At 41.4% G+C, this 16,178-nt stretch overlaps 1 protein-coding gene across 3 annotated transcripts; it reads left to right on the top strand.

Moving 5' to 3' along the window:
• The first annotated feature begins 269 nt into the window (after nt 1-269).
• Nucleotides 270-13,753, top strand: mfsd14ba (major facilitator superfamily domain containing 14Ba). Of its 3 annotated transcripts, XR_003439564.2 has the most exons (13): nt 270-625; nt 1,956-2,054; nt 2,137-2,199; nt 2,283-2,410; nt 3,274-3,388; nt 3,481-3,699; nt 4,087-4,200; nt 4,652-4,723; nt 5,886-5,998; nt 6,325-6,422; nt 7,437-7,591; nt 8,960-9,227; nt 9,882-13,753. XR_003439564.2 is itself a non-coding variant. In XM_027139342.2 (12 exons), exons 1-12 carry the CDS (start codon nt 542-544, stop codon nt 9,173-9,175), a joined length of 1,473 nt encoding a protein of 490 aa, XP_026995143.1. In that variant the 5' UTR covers nt 270-541; the 3' UTR covers nt 9,176-13,753. The 3 variants fall into 3 exon arrangements, 2 of the variants coding, with proteins under 2 accessions (XP_026995143.1, XP_026995142.1); XM_027139342.2 differs by having other exon boundaries at nt 8,963-13,753; XM_027139341.2 differs by having other exon boundaries at nt 8,960-13,753.
• The last annotated feature ends 2,425 nt before the right edge of the window (nt 13,754-16,178 follow it).

Raw genomic sequence — 16,178 nt, 5'->3', positions numbered from 1 at the left:
GCAGAGCTTATTTTAAGGGTGACTGCTGCCACCCTGTGCCAACCACGTGCCCACACCCCTGCTGTTGTCATGCAGTAGGCTGCGATGACGGAAACAGAAAACAAGATTTTTTTTTGGCGGTAAGAGTCATGTTTGGACATGAAGAAAACGCAGAATGAGTAATTGTGAGGCGTTACAGCGAGTATGCTGAACTCACATCAGCCCACAAGGCTGGCTGTGTACAAGCGTTACCTTTCTCACAGATTTGTGAACTGATTCAGGAACAGCGTGGAGTGTTTAAAAATGGCCGCACGGTGGAGCTGTTTCTAATAATAATCCTCCCCACCACGGGAGAAAAGCCGGGATTAAAATAAACTGTACTTCCGCTGCTGATCTAACGTTCCTGCAACCATCTCCATTTTACAGCTGAACTGAAACGGACACTGTACATGTTAAAGAATAGCCTACAGAGGCTAAACACGGAGGAATCCTGGAAGGAGCCGGAGGAGAGAAGATATGCACACAACATGGCTTTTATGTCTCTCATTTAAGATGTGATGACATGGCTCAGGCAGGGAAAGAACCGAAACGGACTAACCGTGTCGTGCTGGTCAAGAGAATAATAAAGAACGATGACAACAACCCGGTAAGCGAATATAACCATGTTTTATTAACCTTGAAAGAACATTTTATCAATGTTAGCCAATGACAAGAAACTGTAATCTGTCATGTTACTGGTTAGCCTGATTGCTAGCCAGCTATCTTAGCCGATGCTTTAGCCGATTCTACCCGTTTTCCGCCACATACCACCTTTTTGGCTAATAAGCACCTGCAGAGCGCTGACAGAAAACGGAAATGTCCAATCAGAGGTGCTGTACCACACAACACTAGCCAATTACAGTAGAGGAGGCGGGATTTGCCGGAATACGGATTTGGTTGAAAGTACGCGGATGATCCGTTTCCTCCATCCTTGCTAGCTGATGCGCTAGCTAACCTGTAGCTGTGTTTAAATAACAATATCCCCATACATAACGGGATGAACGTGGCTGTTTAATAGCTAAATAGCTATAACGTTAAATATTATCACACGAATAGCCTGTTGGCTGATTTATTTGCTCTGTATTGTCACCATTTTGGACATTTGGGGAAAATGTCAGCAAAACATTGCTCCAATGTAGACTAATATGTTGTGTTATGTTACACAAATGTCATTTTTTTTTCTGAAGCGTTTGATATCTGTAAATATATCACGGTTTATTTTGCTGCCCACACGCTTTATCATTGACAACAATGCTATCGGTTTGGCGACTGGATTACGTAACAGCTACAGCGATGCTTGATTCATTCTGTTGTCCAACGGAACCGACTCTTTTTAGCGAATCAGTCGAACCGATACCTAATGTACTATGACAATGTTCCCTAATTTACCCTCATGTTCTCATGTTTATTATGTTTTGTTGCACATATTATTCACTGGCAGAATAATAGTAGTTTTATTTCTTTGGTAACGACTCAAATTATGAGGTTTTTATGAGAAAACATTTTTTTTGAATAGTTTAGTAATCAGGTTAAATCAGGTTACATCAGGTTTAACGCTAATCAGGTGTATTTTGGTAAATATAAACAGTGAAGTAAATTGTCAGGGTAAATAAAAAGTAGCTTAAGTTGCCCTGTAATCATACAAAAATGAATCGGCCTGTACTGTAATTATATGATAATATTTTAGTAATAATCTTATTGATACACTTGGTATTCTGGTGGCACTACGTGTAGTTTTAATGTGCGTGTATGTAAGTCATGTATATATACACAAGATTTAGAAAAGCAGATGTCTGTAATGGTCAATTGTCGTCTTTTGTTAATTGTGACTACCCCCTTTTTAGAAGTAGTGCTTGTTTTTCCTGGCTAATCAGAAGCTCTTTGTAGAGTGCTGGTAATTTTCAACGAGTCATCGTTTATTTTTATTTTTTTTTCAGATGCAGCAAGGAATCGGGAAGCCGAGTGTGTACCACGCAGTGGTGGTCATCTTCCTTGAGTTTTTTGCCTGGGGGCTGCTCACCACACCGATGCTTACCGTAAGTCGGTTTTCCTCCACTAATTGTTTTTCATCTCAGCTCTTCACTAAACATTACTGACAAGCTCCCGTTTTCGATTTAGGTTCTACACGAAACGTTCCCCCAGCACACGTTCTTGATGAACGGCCTCATTCAGGGTGTGAAGGTGAGGCTGAAGGGTGTGAATTATTTTTAGTGACCACCTCTGGTGGCTAGTCTGTTGGCTTAAAGTGTGATTTGTGTCTCCAGGGCTTGCTGTCTTTCATGAGCGCTCCATTAATCGGAGCGCTATCAGATGTCTGGGGCAGGAGATCTTTTCTATTGGTGACGGTGTTTTTCACCTGCGCACCTATTCCTCTGATGAGACTCAGCCCATGGTAGGTTTCTGTGTCTCCCTCTGTCTCTTTCTTTCTCTCTCTCTCCCTCTCTCCCTCTCTCTCTCTCTCTCTCTCTCTCTCTCCCTCTGTCTCTCTCTCTCTCTGTCTCTCTCTATGGCAGAATCAAATCTAAGCTTCTGTAAGTTGTTGGATTTTGGACTCTCCACCATCCAGTCCTAAGTAATCAGACCCTCCAAGATTGTGCGATTTTGTGATTGAAGAAGGATTTTCCACAGATTCTGGCTAAGGCGTGTTATGTGACGTCATCAGAACAGGCATTCAGCCAAAACACTCCGGTTCGCAAGCGTAGACAACGAGTACAGCTATTAAAGTAATTGCAAGTGTCTTCACTGGGTGTAGTTCAATAGAAGAATCTTGTGCTTGCACTTTCCCCCAATTTTAAGTAGTTTTCTGCCCAAAAAAAAAAAATATCACATTTTAAAAGGTTTATTTTATTTATTTATTTTTACACTTTTTGGCTGCAGCAATCACAAAAAAGTCTTCAACCATAATATCAGGAGAAAAGCTCATAAGCTCCACCCACAGGCGATAGAGCTTCCGATATCTTTTGTACACTGTGTTGGCATCAAGCTTCATAATGCTGAACACTCTTCAGCTTCCTGAACATCATTGCATTCTGCGTTTGGTCTTATGTCAGGCAGATCAGCATCCTGTAGTCTTATGTCGTTTACATATATTTTTACATTTTTTTTTGAGCTTCCTGTACTTACTGGTTCGAGTGGATCGTACAGTTCTCTTCAAAAACGTAGTCTAAATGTAAACAAAATACTTTGTTCTTTGTATGGTTGTATAATTAGTTTGCTGTATTTAAGTATAAGGTTCTTTTTGTTTTGAATTTACAGGTGGTACTTTGCCATGATCTCAGTGTCCGGGGCTTTCTCAGTCACCTTCTCGGTCATCTTTGCGTATGTAGCAGACGTCACTGAGGAGCAGGAGAGGAGCACCGCGTACGGCCTCGTAAGCAACCGTCTCAAGCTCTGCAATGCTTTCTCTACTATTCCATAATAGGCTCATATGCTGACTCGATAAGGCTGTCGCTCTTGTTCTAGGTGTCCGCCACGTTCGCAGCAAGCCTGGTGACGAGCCCCGCAATCGGTGCTTACCTCTCAGCCAACTACGGAGATAACCTGGTGGTCCTGGTGGCAACGCTCATCGCCCTGGCGGATATCTGCTTCATCCTGCTGGCCGTCCCTGAGTCGCTGCCCGAAAAGATGAGACTGACCACGTGGGGCGCACCAATCTCCTGGGAGCAGGCCGATCCTTTCGCTGTAATTCAGTAACTTTTCTCACTCCTCCTTTAATGTGATGATTCTGGCTGTGAAGAGCAGCAGTCGAGGCTGCATGCATGTTTTTTCCCAGGGAACGTCATGTTGGTTGTAGCCAGTAGTGATACTTAATCCAACAGAAAAAAAAAAATCACACAATAACCGCAGTGATCCTGACAGCCGTTATGACCTGCATATGATCAATATTTACAGAATAGCTTCAGCTTTATTGCTAATGGGCTGGCAGCCTCTTAAATGCCCTCTAGCCGTTAAAAAATTTTAATTGGCTCGCTGAAACACAAACGCACGTCGGTGCCGTTTCCGTCACGGCTTCGCGAAAGATATTGGACCCGTTTGAGTGCTTAGTAATGATTTGTGCTTTCGTTGCAGTCTCTGAGGAAAGTGGGCAAGGACACGACCGTGCTTCTCATCTGCATCACGGTGTTTCTGTCGTACTTACCCGAGGCAGGCCAGTACTCCAGCTTCTTCCTGTATTTACGACAGGTGAGCCTCAGCTTGATACATTGATTGATGTATGTTCGTTCTTAGCGACAGGAGTGCAACTCCCTGATATGGGGTCTGAGGGTACTTACTGTAAGAGCTCAGTTTTACATGCATGACCAGCACCGCAATGACCTCACAATTAGATCACTGACTGCTTCTGCTATTGCCTTTGACTGGCTTCCAGTGTCTTCACACTCGCACACACATTCACTTGCTCGCCCGAGTGAATCACGGGGTGGGTGTACATGGATTTTCAGTGGCATTATAGATTTATACCGGTTTCCGTTTTCTTTCTTTTGAATCGGATCTCGGTGACATTTTTCAATTCAAACAGATTTTTCTTCCAGGAACAACATGGGCTATTGGAGTTTGTTTGAGTGTCTTGATGTTCACTTAAGAGCGCTGATACACGTTTGCGTCTCTCCATCTCTCCCGTTTCTTTCTATCACAGGTCATCAACTTCTCACCTGCAACCATCGCCGTATTCATCGGAGTGGTGGGGATCCTGTCCATCGTGGCCCAGGTACATAAATGAAGAGAATTCTGTATGTGTGTGAAGGGTTTTGTGCTGTCTCATTGTCTGAGAAAGTCCCTCTTTAATAAGCTGCGGCGTTAATAGAACCGTGTTCACTGATGGCTCAATATCGCACAAGGTAAACTTTGACTCCGCGAACAGACAAAGCCGTTTTTACAAGATTGGAGTGCCGGAGCTGAGTGATGGCACACGGACGGAAATCTATCGAATAAGCCGATCCGGGAACACGGCGCTTTTCCAAGACCGTCGCTTAGTTATTGGAGTGCTGCTCAAGCGTGTCTGTAAATGAAGCAGCAGTGACTCTGGCAATGAAACAAACTGACAGAATGGTATTAAAGTTGTGCTGATAAAAGCTGTTGCGGACGTCCGGGTCGTGCTGCGGAACACGTTAGTATTAAAGCACATCGTCTTACATCTCTAGGCATTTTTTTTCCTCCCCCCCACCGCACTGCATAAAACGGAACCCACAGAACATTAAACCCGTTTAATGTGTCTGATTTATAATCTCAGGAAAAAAAATATATATATATTTTTTCTTTTTTTACTTTCGTTCTCAGACTGCAGTGCTGCTCATAAGTATTCGTAACATAGAAGTATTTATATATTATGTTTAGTGTTCAAACCTGAATAATTTCTAAGCGTCATAATCCGATAATTAGGATAATAATCGGAATTTTGTCCATTTCTGGGTCAGGAACAGATCTATTTATATTGACTGCATAAGACTGCACACCAGTGGCCTACATTCAGTACTTATGTGACTTATTTAGGGGGTAAATACTTACAAACACAACCATAACGCTTGTTATTTATATGCTCTATCTATCTATCTATCTCTCTCTCTCTCTCTCTCTCTCTCCCCACTGCAGTATTATTGCCTATTTTGTGTAAGTTCATGTCAGTTTCAGGTTGCAACACTCCAACATGTGGAAAGGATCAGGGGGGTGAATATTTATGCTCAAGCAGCGTATTAACCGCTCCGAGGCATTTTCAATCCAAACTTTGCATTAACTTTACTTGAATTCTCAATCTGAAGCCTCCTAAATAATAGATAGCTAACGACTCGTCACTGCTGTCTCTAGCCACCGAGCTAAGCACCGGTGAGCTTCCACACACGGCTAAACTGTCGTTTCGCTTGACCTCCTGACAGACGCTTTTTCTCACGCTGCTAATGAGGACCATTGGGAACAAGAACACGGTTCTGCTGGGCCTCGTGTTCCAGATCCTCCAGCTGGCGTGGTACGGCTTCGGATCAGAACCATGGTGAGTGAATCATCGCTTAGAGACTCACTTCAACAACGAAATCCAGTCATTGGTCGATGCAACGATTTTTAATATTATCATCTTTTACTAAATCAAATTTAATTTCCGAGTTTATTTACACAAAACATGCTACACAGTAACTCGCTCCAATCTAATTATGTCTGTCACCTGCCTTGTAGCTTCTGACTTTTTGCCTGACTCCTAATCCTGCGGCACTTTACACACCTCAGTGATTTTACAATTCTGTATTCATTTCTTCGGTGTATTGTTGTGTGATCCTCTGGGATTTAACTGGGATTTAAAGCAGTGTGTGTGTGTGTGTGTAGGATGATGTGGGCAGCCGGAGCCGTGGCAGCCATGTCCAGCATCACCTTTCCTGCAGTGAGTGCACTCGTATCTCGCAGCGCCGATCCAGACCAACAAGGTGAGTCCGTGCTTTTTTAGCCTTGTTGTTTTGACTGATTTAAAGGCAGGGTCTCCGATTTTTGAGAAATGCTTCAGAAAACTGAGTCGGGCCGAATAATAAACAAAAATCAATACAAACGTGTAGCCAATGAGCAGAAAGGGGCGGGGCTTGTCGATATGCGGCGGAGAGAGTGTTCAGCGCGCATGTGTGACATTAGCAGAAAGCGGTTTTAACATTGACATGGAGGATAAAAACAAAGAAAGAAAGAGAAGAAAGGCTTACGATAAGGCAAGAAGTAGAACGTGTTAATATAGGATCAGCTTTCCAGCGCTGGAGAGAACTGAAGGAGCAGGAAGTTGGCCACATATTCACAGGTTGGAGTTTCCCGAGTCAATAACTCCTGAGCTAAACGCTGTTACTACACAAATAACACCTCTTTTCTATCGTAGTAATGTAGAGAGGCAGCTACAACCGCGTTTTGTGTAGTAACAGCGTTTAGCTCAGGAGTTGTTGACTCGGGGAAACTCCGACCTGTGAATATGTGGCCGACTTTACTTAAGACGCCGAGGTGCTTTTTTCCTTCTCGATAGGTGAGTAACGTTGGTTTTGCTTTGTTACACAGAACTAATATATGCCTTTGTCCTTTACATGATTATGCTTGTGTGTCATTTTTGCTTGTTTGTTTATCTGCAATCGTATTGTTCTTCCCTTCAGCTATGATAGACACATTTCTTTCCATTAATTGCCTGAGTTACGTATGTATGTGTGGGCTGAGCTATCGATACAGGGGTGGGACCTGTTTGGGTTAGGGGCGTGTTTGTTTTGGTGATTTTAAATGTCGACATTGGCTTTCAAAAATCAGAGACGCTGCCTTTAAAAAAACAACAACAAAAAACAAACAAACATCCAAGCTAGCCCTTTTTATATTGTGTCAACTTTGAATGGAATAAAATGGAGCCTGAGGAACAGCAGTTATTCAGACTGATAGAGGGAGTAAGTGTACTAACTAGCTGCCCCTTGCTTTTCCTGTAGGTCTAGTGCAGGGAATGATCACAGGCATCCGAGGTCTGTGTAACGGCCTCGGTCCGGCGCTCTACGGCTTCATCTTCTTCCTCTTCGATGTGGAGCTGAGCGGAATCGCTCCCATCCAGACCGACTACAACATCCCTCTTCAGACTCCCAGTGAGGTGAGCGCTTGGCAGACGTATCATACAACCTTCGGAGGATAAACAAACAGCTTGTGGATGGAGAGAAAGTTTACATTTTAGACCGTCAAGGCCTCCGACGTGTGTTAATTTTTTTTATCCGCTGATGATCGGTTTGAGGTTTAACAGAACGAACCGTGAACAAATCAAAGTCGACTCTCAACCGAATAAAAAGCCCAGCATGACTACATAAGCCTAATAATAAGTTGCTTTTAAGCCTAATAATAAGAGAAGGTTGGGTTTGTTTGCACCCCAAATTGTAGCCCACCCATGGCTAGCTTTCCTATTTTACTAGTCATCCTAAAGCTGAGCATTTTCAGAATAATATTCGAACCCTGTATCATATTGTTTGGAGTTCAGAGTGAATGCGTATGAGCGCATATGTTTGTTTGTTTACTCGTCCCCCACCCCGTTCTTTTGCTCTGGTTTCCCCTCTCAGTCCAAAGACCTGCTCTGTAGGATTATGGGCATCTCCAGATTGTCCATAGTGTGTGATTGTACCCTGTGATGTGAGATGTACACCACCTTGTGCACTCGAGTCCCCCGATATAAGCTCCAGGCTGCCAGGCCGCTTTCCTCTGAACATGCGTTTGGTCCCAATTCACTCCTAAATGTCCGCAGTGCAAATTGTGCAACATGTCATTTATGACATGCTTGAAAAAGCGCAAACAGAAACTCGCTCAAAACAGAGTTATGTTGGGACTTCGACGGATAGTCCTGAAGATCTCGCACTTTTAGGACCTCGTTCGAGAATTTAGCGTTTATAAAAGTTACACACACCTGAACATGGGTGTCGGGACCATTATATGTGGGTGGGACAGGACCCACCCACTTTTTAAGACCAATAATATTGGACCCACCCACTTTTACTGTCTTTATTCAGCGCATATTTCTTTTTTTTATTACTTTTCAGAACGCCGCCAGTCGAATCCATTCTGTTTGAGGAATGCCCTAATAAATTAAACGCCATTCCGCGTTTTACCTAGCATTGACCACGCTCCTGCTTCCTGAAATCCATGGGTGTCGGAACCATTATATGTGGGTTGGACAGGACACGCCCACTTTTTATTTGCTTCCCACACCCATGCAGCTGAATGGTTGTGAAACAGATGGCCATTAGAGGAGTAGAAAACAAACAAACAAAACAAATAATGACAATAACTCAAGCACTAATATATATATATTTAATCATCCAAACACTCGCTAAAACAAATCCTGGCCATTCGGCAATAATGTGATTGTAAGAAGGAAAGCGGCTGCGTGTAAGTTTTGATGTCCGTGTGCCATGTAACCAAACATGTCTCATCACAAAAAGCCTTTCTGACCGTTTGTCTGATGTTTGTTTACCAGAAGGCGGCGATACCGGGCCCTCCCTTCCTGCTGGGCGCGTGCACGGTGTTGGCAGCCTTCATCGTGGCGCTGTTCATTCCAGAACGAACAACAGCGGGCAGCAAGACGTGCCAGGAGCTGAAGAGAAGCGGCAGCCTGACAGGAGCGCACGCCAACACGCCGCTTCCGGGCAGCGACGAGGACTTCGAGCCTCTCCTGGAGGACAGCAATGTGTGACTGTGTGACCGTCAAACTTTCCTCCAGCCCTCGGAGAAAAAAAAAACAACCAGTGAGCAAAAGCCCCCACAAAGCCTCCCAGAAGAGTTTTATTTATAATTAGGTTTTGTATCATTTTAATATTAACACGGATCGTTGTTGAAATCTTTCGTTTTAAATCTCGAATTTTGAACCGAAGTTTTCCACGCAACGTTTCTTTTAAATTTTTATTCTTTTTTTTTTTTTTTTTTCTTTCTTCCCTATTTTTGGTAAAAAATTTTTTTTTGTTTTACTCTATTTTGCCACAGCTAAAAGGGCTCGGATGTGCTGTAGCAGAAATGGAGTGAAACCCTGCAGTGGGGCAGGTGGAAAACCTTAATGCTTTGTGTTTCTAGATCTAACGTTGAGTCAGGTTTAATGGGCAAAGTGCAGTAACGTGAATCGCTTTACTTTAGACTTTATAGATCCTTAAGTTGACTGTGTTTTTGGAAAAACGCTCCGATGGTTTTTAAGCGATTAGAGCTCTCTGTATAGCGGTTTCTATGTAGATTTCTCATCTTTTGGATTCAGAGCCATGAGATTTGTGCGATCCGTGATGAGATTGTGAGTGTTTTTGTTTTATTTTTTTCTTTTCTCTTATTATTATTTTTTTTTGTGTTACCAAGCCTTAAAGCTACATATCCAGTGAAATACAACTAGGAATTTAACGTATTATTTATTGACGCAGACGAGTTTGCGGAGCGTCGTGGGACGTCGTCAGAGCCGCATCTTTCACTTGACGTGTCTTTTACGTTGACCGTGTTACGTCGAGGTGAATAGATTAGAAGGACGGTGCTACCGGAGGTACTGATCACGACGCAGTTACTGTGAGGCGCAGGTCAGTCGGGGTCAGTGAGGCACTGTTTTTAGGAGGGTAAAAGTTTCTATGCAGGAGTTCTGAGCATTTAGTGCTGTTTTTAATTTCAGTTTATTTACATTTGGTTTAAAAGCCATTTTGCGTAAAATATGATTTAAAAAAAAAAGTGATAATAATATTGTTTTTATACTTTTGCAGGGACGTGTGTGTGTGTGTGTGTGTGTGTGTGTGTGTGTGTGTGTGTGAGGGTGGCTGGGTGGGTGTCCAAAATGTAAAAAAAAGAAAAGAAAATTCTGCATGCTGTTTGTTTACTTAAAAAAAAAAAAAAGTGTTCTACGACTATTTCGGGAACCGCATGCAGATTTTTCTTTCAGTCTTGTTTTCTTTTCCTCCAGAACCTCTCTATGATCCCATGGATGTGCAGAACACGAGAGCAGAACACGAGCTCGTTCTCAGTCTTTGCGCATCTTTTTTTTTTTTTCTTCTTCTTTAAAATGGAAAAATTCCATAAGTCTCACCAGCTACCTCTTCTTTTCTCCTTTTTTTTTTTTTTACTTTTTCTGAGGTTCTGAAGATTCAGAGTTTACTGTTTCCTTTTAAAGCCCCCCCCCTCCCTTCCAGGATAAATTTCCAAAAATTTACAAACCCCACCCCCCCACACACACCTTAGAATAACCTACATTACCAAACAGTATTTTCAAAGGCCACACATTCCATTTGCCCACGAACAAAGAGCATTTAGAGCATTTGCAATTAGTAGTGACCACCGAGGACAAATTTTGATCATGGTATGGGTCTAATGTGATGCCGTTTCCATTTCACAAGCTGTGCATCGACGTTTGTGGTGTGCCTCTTTTTCCAGGTTTGCCGTTAATGGCGCAGTAGGCAGAAAAAAAACCCCAGAAGGCATTTGTTAACTTTGCGCCGGTCATTTTATAGTCACGTCGCTTCACATCACACATCACCGTCCTCTTAAACCGTGACTAGGAGGATTTTGGACATTTCCAGTTACACAGCGTATAAAATACCATAAACCAGCCAAAAGGTTTGGAGGCGGAGCTTTGCACACACAGCTGGAAATAGGGGCGGGTTCAAATCTTCACCCCAAACTCCGCCCATTATTATTTTATTTAAAAGAGGTCATTCTTTCCTAATGCATGTTCTATCCAACAAAACATCACGCTGTGTCTTTAAAACGACAATTTCTTGTTGAACAGGCAAAAAAATTAAAAAATATAAATAAATAAATAACTCGCTCAGCATGACACCCAACACTCCGACACTGAATAATTACCTCAGTGTTAGAAGTTACAGAAATAAACAGTTATTTATTTCCTGGATCCAAAATAACCTGGGCATTTTACATTTTTTATGCACAATTTATTTCTCTTGTGCGTGAACACAGCAAGCAGCTCGGACACAGAGTTTTTTTTCTTTCAAATTCTGGATCTTTACTGATCAAATGTCACGTTAATAAGAATAAGTCATAAATTACATTATATAAAAATATGGATGCTTTTATTTTGTGTGTGTGTGTATATTATATATAATATACAGTGCCCTCCACAATTATTGGCACCCCTGTTTAAGATGTGGTTGTGAACTTCTAAAAATTCTCCTTTTTTTAAAAACAAAATAAAACCCAAATGCAAAAAAAGAGAAAAATCCAACCTTTCATTTAAGTACATTACTCTGGTGGTAAATTTTTTTTTAATTTTTTTTAGAAATTATGTGTCCCACAATTATTGGCACCCCTAACAATTCCTCTGAACAATTAGATTTTTTTTAATCAGTTAATATATATATATACACACACACACTCATACGCAGATGTTATGCGTCATTAAAGGCGATGATTTGTACTCATTTACCTGCACTAGCTTACCTTTTTAGAGTTAATAAGGGATTCAGTGCAGGTATAAACATCAGTACAAATACAAATAGACCTGAACGTTATTTTGATCTTTATATTACATTCCGATCTGATTAGCGACTGAACCGCGGCTCAACAGTCTCGCCTCGAGTACCGAGCACTAACGCTACCATTAACGTCTCTATGCATATTTAATGAGGGGTCCTATATAACAGGATCAAATGAAACCCAGGTTGTACATTTTTGATCATTGAACTGAAGAAACTTCACCATTTGTTACGTTTCGTTACGGAAAATCTCAACTCGGATGTCACAAAACGTTACCTCGCCACATGCTGCTGTTACAGGGTTACAGGGTTCAAGAGTAAATTGAGCATCACCGAAATTCTTTATACGTTCACAAGACCATAGGTATTTTGAATGAACAACTGGTCTAGCAGCTCATCAGTCATAACCGCTCACTACTACTTGCAACTCTCCCTCTCTCTCTTTTTCTCTCTTTGACACCTCAACTCTTCATCCAGATTGTTTTTCTGCATTCCAGTACGGAGGATTCTCCGGTCATAAATATCTCCTGCTACTTATTTCTCGTCCATCCGCGTGTCACTACGAGACGACACAGGAACCGAACACCTCTTCTTCCATTCGCTCCCACCTTCCTCATTTTAAGGTCCGTTTCTAGCATTCCAGCCTCCTCTCCTGTCAACCCAGCTTGCCGTCATCGTTACAGCTCACAGCATGTTTTTTTATTTATTTATTTTCTTCTTCTTTTTTTTTTTGCCTCGCCTCATGTCAGGTGCAAGTGAGGAACATGTCCATGCATGGGTCCTAACACCACATACAGACGGTTCCGCTTTTAACACACCCTCGTTTAACCCCCCCCCCCTTCTTTATTTCAGTCACCATTTTCTTTTTGAAGTATTCAAGCTTGATGCACGTTCCAAAATGTGTATTATATATATTTATATTATGTAGTGTAGAACGTGACCATAGAGTTACGAGGTAGAGCTGGACGAAGCTCGATTCCTGAAAGCAATAAGATATTTGCTCACACACTTTAGATTCGAGGATTATTATGAGTATTACATCAGTAACTATCCACACGCCATATGTGACGTGTTGCTAGTTCCCGAGCTAATTTGGCTCCATGCCTGCTGCAAGTTGCCACTGGTGCACTGATCCTAGTGACGAGGGTGTGCTGAAAGTGTTACTGGACTGGAGGGTTGGGTAGCACACGCAAGTTATCTGTAACCCCGTAACCCCCTCCCCAAAAAGATCGAAGCATCAACGTCCTACCATTAGTAACTTGCTGTGTCGTGATGGGCATGCGTGGACGGTCAGTAGTGCACAGCCTGTACCAGTTATTCTGACAATGTAACATAAAAAAAAAAGAAATAAACAGACAGTACTATTCTATATATATAAGTATTTTAAGGTTGTAAAATATTGTACATGTACTGATTAGTGTTAAAGGAATATATTGTTGCTAGAACTCGCTATATTTTTGGACCCGCATACAAACCGTATAAATTATTCTATGAATTTAGCCAGTCTCTGGAAAAATTCCCCAGAAGACTCATTTTCACCAGCTCCGGCCTAATTCCAGCTTTTCCAAGTCAAGAGACTGCAGAAGTGGCCCCCAAATGCCAGCTGTCTCCAGCACCCGTGTAAAGATCTCTGCAACTTTCTTGTCTTTCAGAGAGAGTGCACAAGCGTGCCTGAAGTGTTAAACCATGTTCAGACCTGCAAAAGGAGTGTAAATACCATGTACTGCTTCAAGTGCTGATACTTTCTCTATCTATTACGTCATGTCTCGGTGGTATATGTGGAGTAATTGTGGAATAAAACGGAGGTTATGAAAAGTAAAAAATGGTATCGAGTGGTTTGTGTTGCGCCCTCGGCCACTAGGGGGTGCTGTGGTGATAGTTATTTATTTTCAGGAAGCCTGCCTGATATTTTTTCACATCAGAGTTTAGAAAAGTAACCAAAATAACATTGTATTTATTGAAAACCAAGAATTAGTTTTTACTTCACTAAAAAGTGTGACAGATGGATTACAGTGATATATAAATCTCTTGCTGCCAATTTAAAGCGTCTCCTTGGAATGCTGTCTGATGCTTAACCATCGCCTTCTGATTTTTATTATTAAGAAGTATAAAGTTTAGATTTTTATTTTTAATGTATTGAGTGACAAGCTCCGCCCACTGATCCTATGACAAGCTCCGCCTACTGATCCTAGGACAAACTCCAGCTAGTGTTCCTACAATAAGCTCCTCAAACTGCTCATGAATCCTGTGTTCCTGCATAAACTCCAGATTATAAATCAGATTATTTCTTATTTGGCATAAGATCCAGATCCACCGTGAGCTTTAATCTGACTCATTTTTTAACATTCATGCTTGGTGGAGGTGCCTTTGTCCAGCCTCAGCATTAAAGCAATAACTCTTACTGCCCTCTGGATGGCAGTGTAGCTGTAACTGTTCCTGTGCGTTCTCTGTAGATCTGATGAGGCTGTTTCAGGGCCATTTATTGCCTAAAAAAAAAAATCACACTTCTGAAATCTAAATCATCCATCTTTTGCTTGGCAGGAAAACTACTGACCACCCAGACTTCCTCAGTACACAAAACATATACTGGCTTATTAGTGAACATGAAAGAACGTTTGAATATTTCTGTCATCAACCTTGTTTTTAAATGGTACAGAATGATTTAAACAGGACGTGCAGCATATTAATAATATTCCCGTAATTACTTGTGTGCTGCTTTGCAAGTTCCTGGCCGATGCAGTTGATTAATGTACGACTTTGAAATCTGATCCTGTTGCCAATATGCATAATTTATTAGCCTTAAGCATGAATATGGATGACAGAAGAATCACTTAGGAATTTTTTATATTGTCTCATAGAACTTTGTATCAAACAATGAACTGAAGGATCTCGGACCAACTGCATCACGTATAATCAGAACTTCTCCAATCCAATCAGTATATAATAAAGAAGTTGGACGGGTTACGTCCTGATATTCTATCCTTGCAATACCACTACTATTGTCTCGATTCGTCCTAAAACGTCAAAGGTTTTCCATTTATATTCATGAGTTTTATGAAATCAATCTTTTGTTGCCGTGTAAGCAAAGCTGGAGGCAATTTCATTTTCCTGTACCTTCCATCTTTCATTAGGAAGTCGGGGCCGGAGCTCAGGGTCATGCATTATCGAGTGCATTGTGGAGCCTGGAGCTGGGGTCAAATAGTGGCTGGGATTTGAACACAGACTCATAAACGTAGTCTTAAACATCTCTGAATTGTGAATCCTACTGCTGTGTAGTTCCACTCATGCTACATAAACACTCAGTACCTTGAAGGTTTGTGGAAAACAATGTAACTTTTGATAAAAGTCACTTTTACTTAAATTTATTCATAAATTTTTTGGCAGAGGAAAAGTGATTTAGTTTTGAAAAAAAAATAGTTTGGAAATGTTTTGTGTAAAAAAAACAAATTGTGAAACAGTCACGTCTAAAGTTTAGATAAAAAAAGAAATCCACAAATTTAATATAATGAGTACAGATTGTTAGCACTCTCGAAGATTATGTGCAATTATTTGCAATTTTTGGTTTGATTGGGCAGAGCAATGACGCTATAGATGATCATGTGTAAATATGTTCGTAGTTGTGACATCACAACCCTGGTTTATTTCTAATAGCAGGTAGAGCATTGTTCAAGTGACATTAAAAATAGTCTACATCACAGTGAAGTGAAGTGAAGTGAAGTTTGCAAAAAAAAAATGTTGATAAGTAAACAAACTGTCGAACTTGTGATTGTGTAAGTATTCACTCCGTTGTGTGTGAAACTCCTAAATTAGTTTGGGTCCCACCAGAATTCACATAATTAGTCGATTGAAAATTACTTTTTTCGACTCCTTTTAAATTTAGCCAATTCCCCCCCCGCCCTTAATCTAATATGCAGACTCCATACTTACATGTTTGTTATTCCTAATGTTATTCAGCACATATTTCACAACATATTGCCAATTTACTTTCACGTTCTTATCCTCAGTGAATCTGACTTGTTTGTGACACCGTGCAACTTCTTTGCCAGACGAGTTACCCTCTCCATATCAGCGATGTGTGTAATTCCGCCTTGCCTCATGAATATTAATGGCTGCAGTTTTGCATGGCCGTCTCCGGGAGTGGAGAATGGATTAATGCACGGTGCATGAATAGATTTTTATGCATCAAAGTGTCTCCGCTGCAGAGGTCAGATCAATTTGTTATCGTGAGACCAGCTGAGATGTGGGTGC

The sequence above is a fragment of the Tachysurus fulvidraco genome, chromosome 20 (genome assembly GCF_022655615.1).
Source record: "Tachysurus fulvidraco isolate hzauxx_2018 chromosome 20, HZAU_PFXX_2.0, whole genome shotgun sequence".
Classification (NCBI taxonomy): domain Eukaryota; kingdom Metazoa; phylum Chordata; class Actinopteri; order Siluriformes; family Bagridae; genus Tachysurus; species Tachysurus fulvidraco.
Note: the sequence above shows the minus strand (reverse complement) of the source record. Positions and strands in the feature narration are given on the sequence as shown.

Excerpts from the sequence above, each read along its gene's own strand:
- mfsd14ba (XM_027139341.2), top strand. The coding sequence starts at position 542 with ATGGCTCAGGCAGGGAAAGAACCGAAACGGACTAACCGTGTCGTGCTG. Across the intron at positions 2,200-2,282 it reads GCCTCATTCAGGGTGTGAAG|GGCTTGCTGTCTTTCATGAG; the intron begins GTGAGGCTGAAG and ends TTGTGTCTCCAG. Across the intron at positions 4,724-5,885 it reads TCCTGTCCATCGTGGCCCAG|ACGCTTTTTCTCACGCTGCT; the intron begins GTACATAAATGA and ends ACCTCCTGACAG.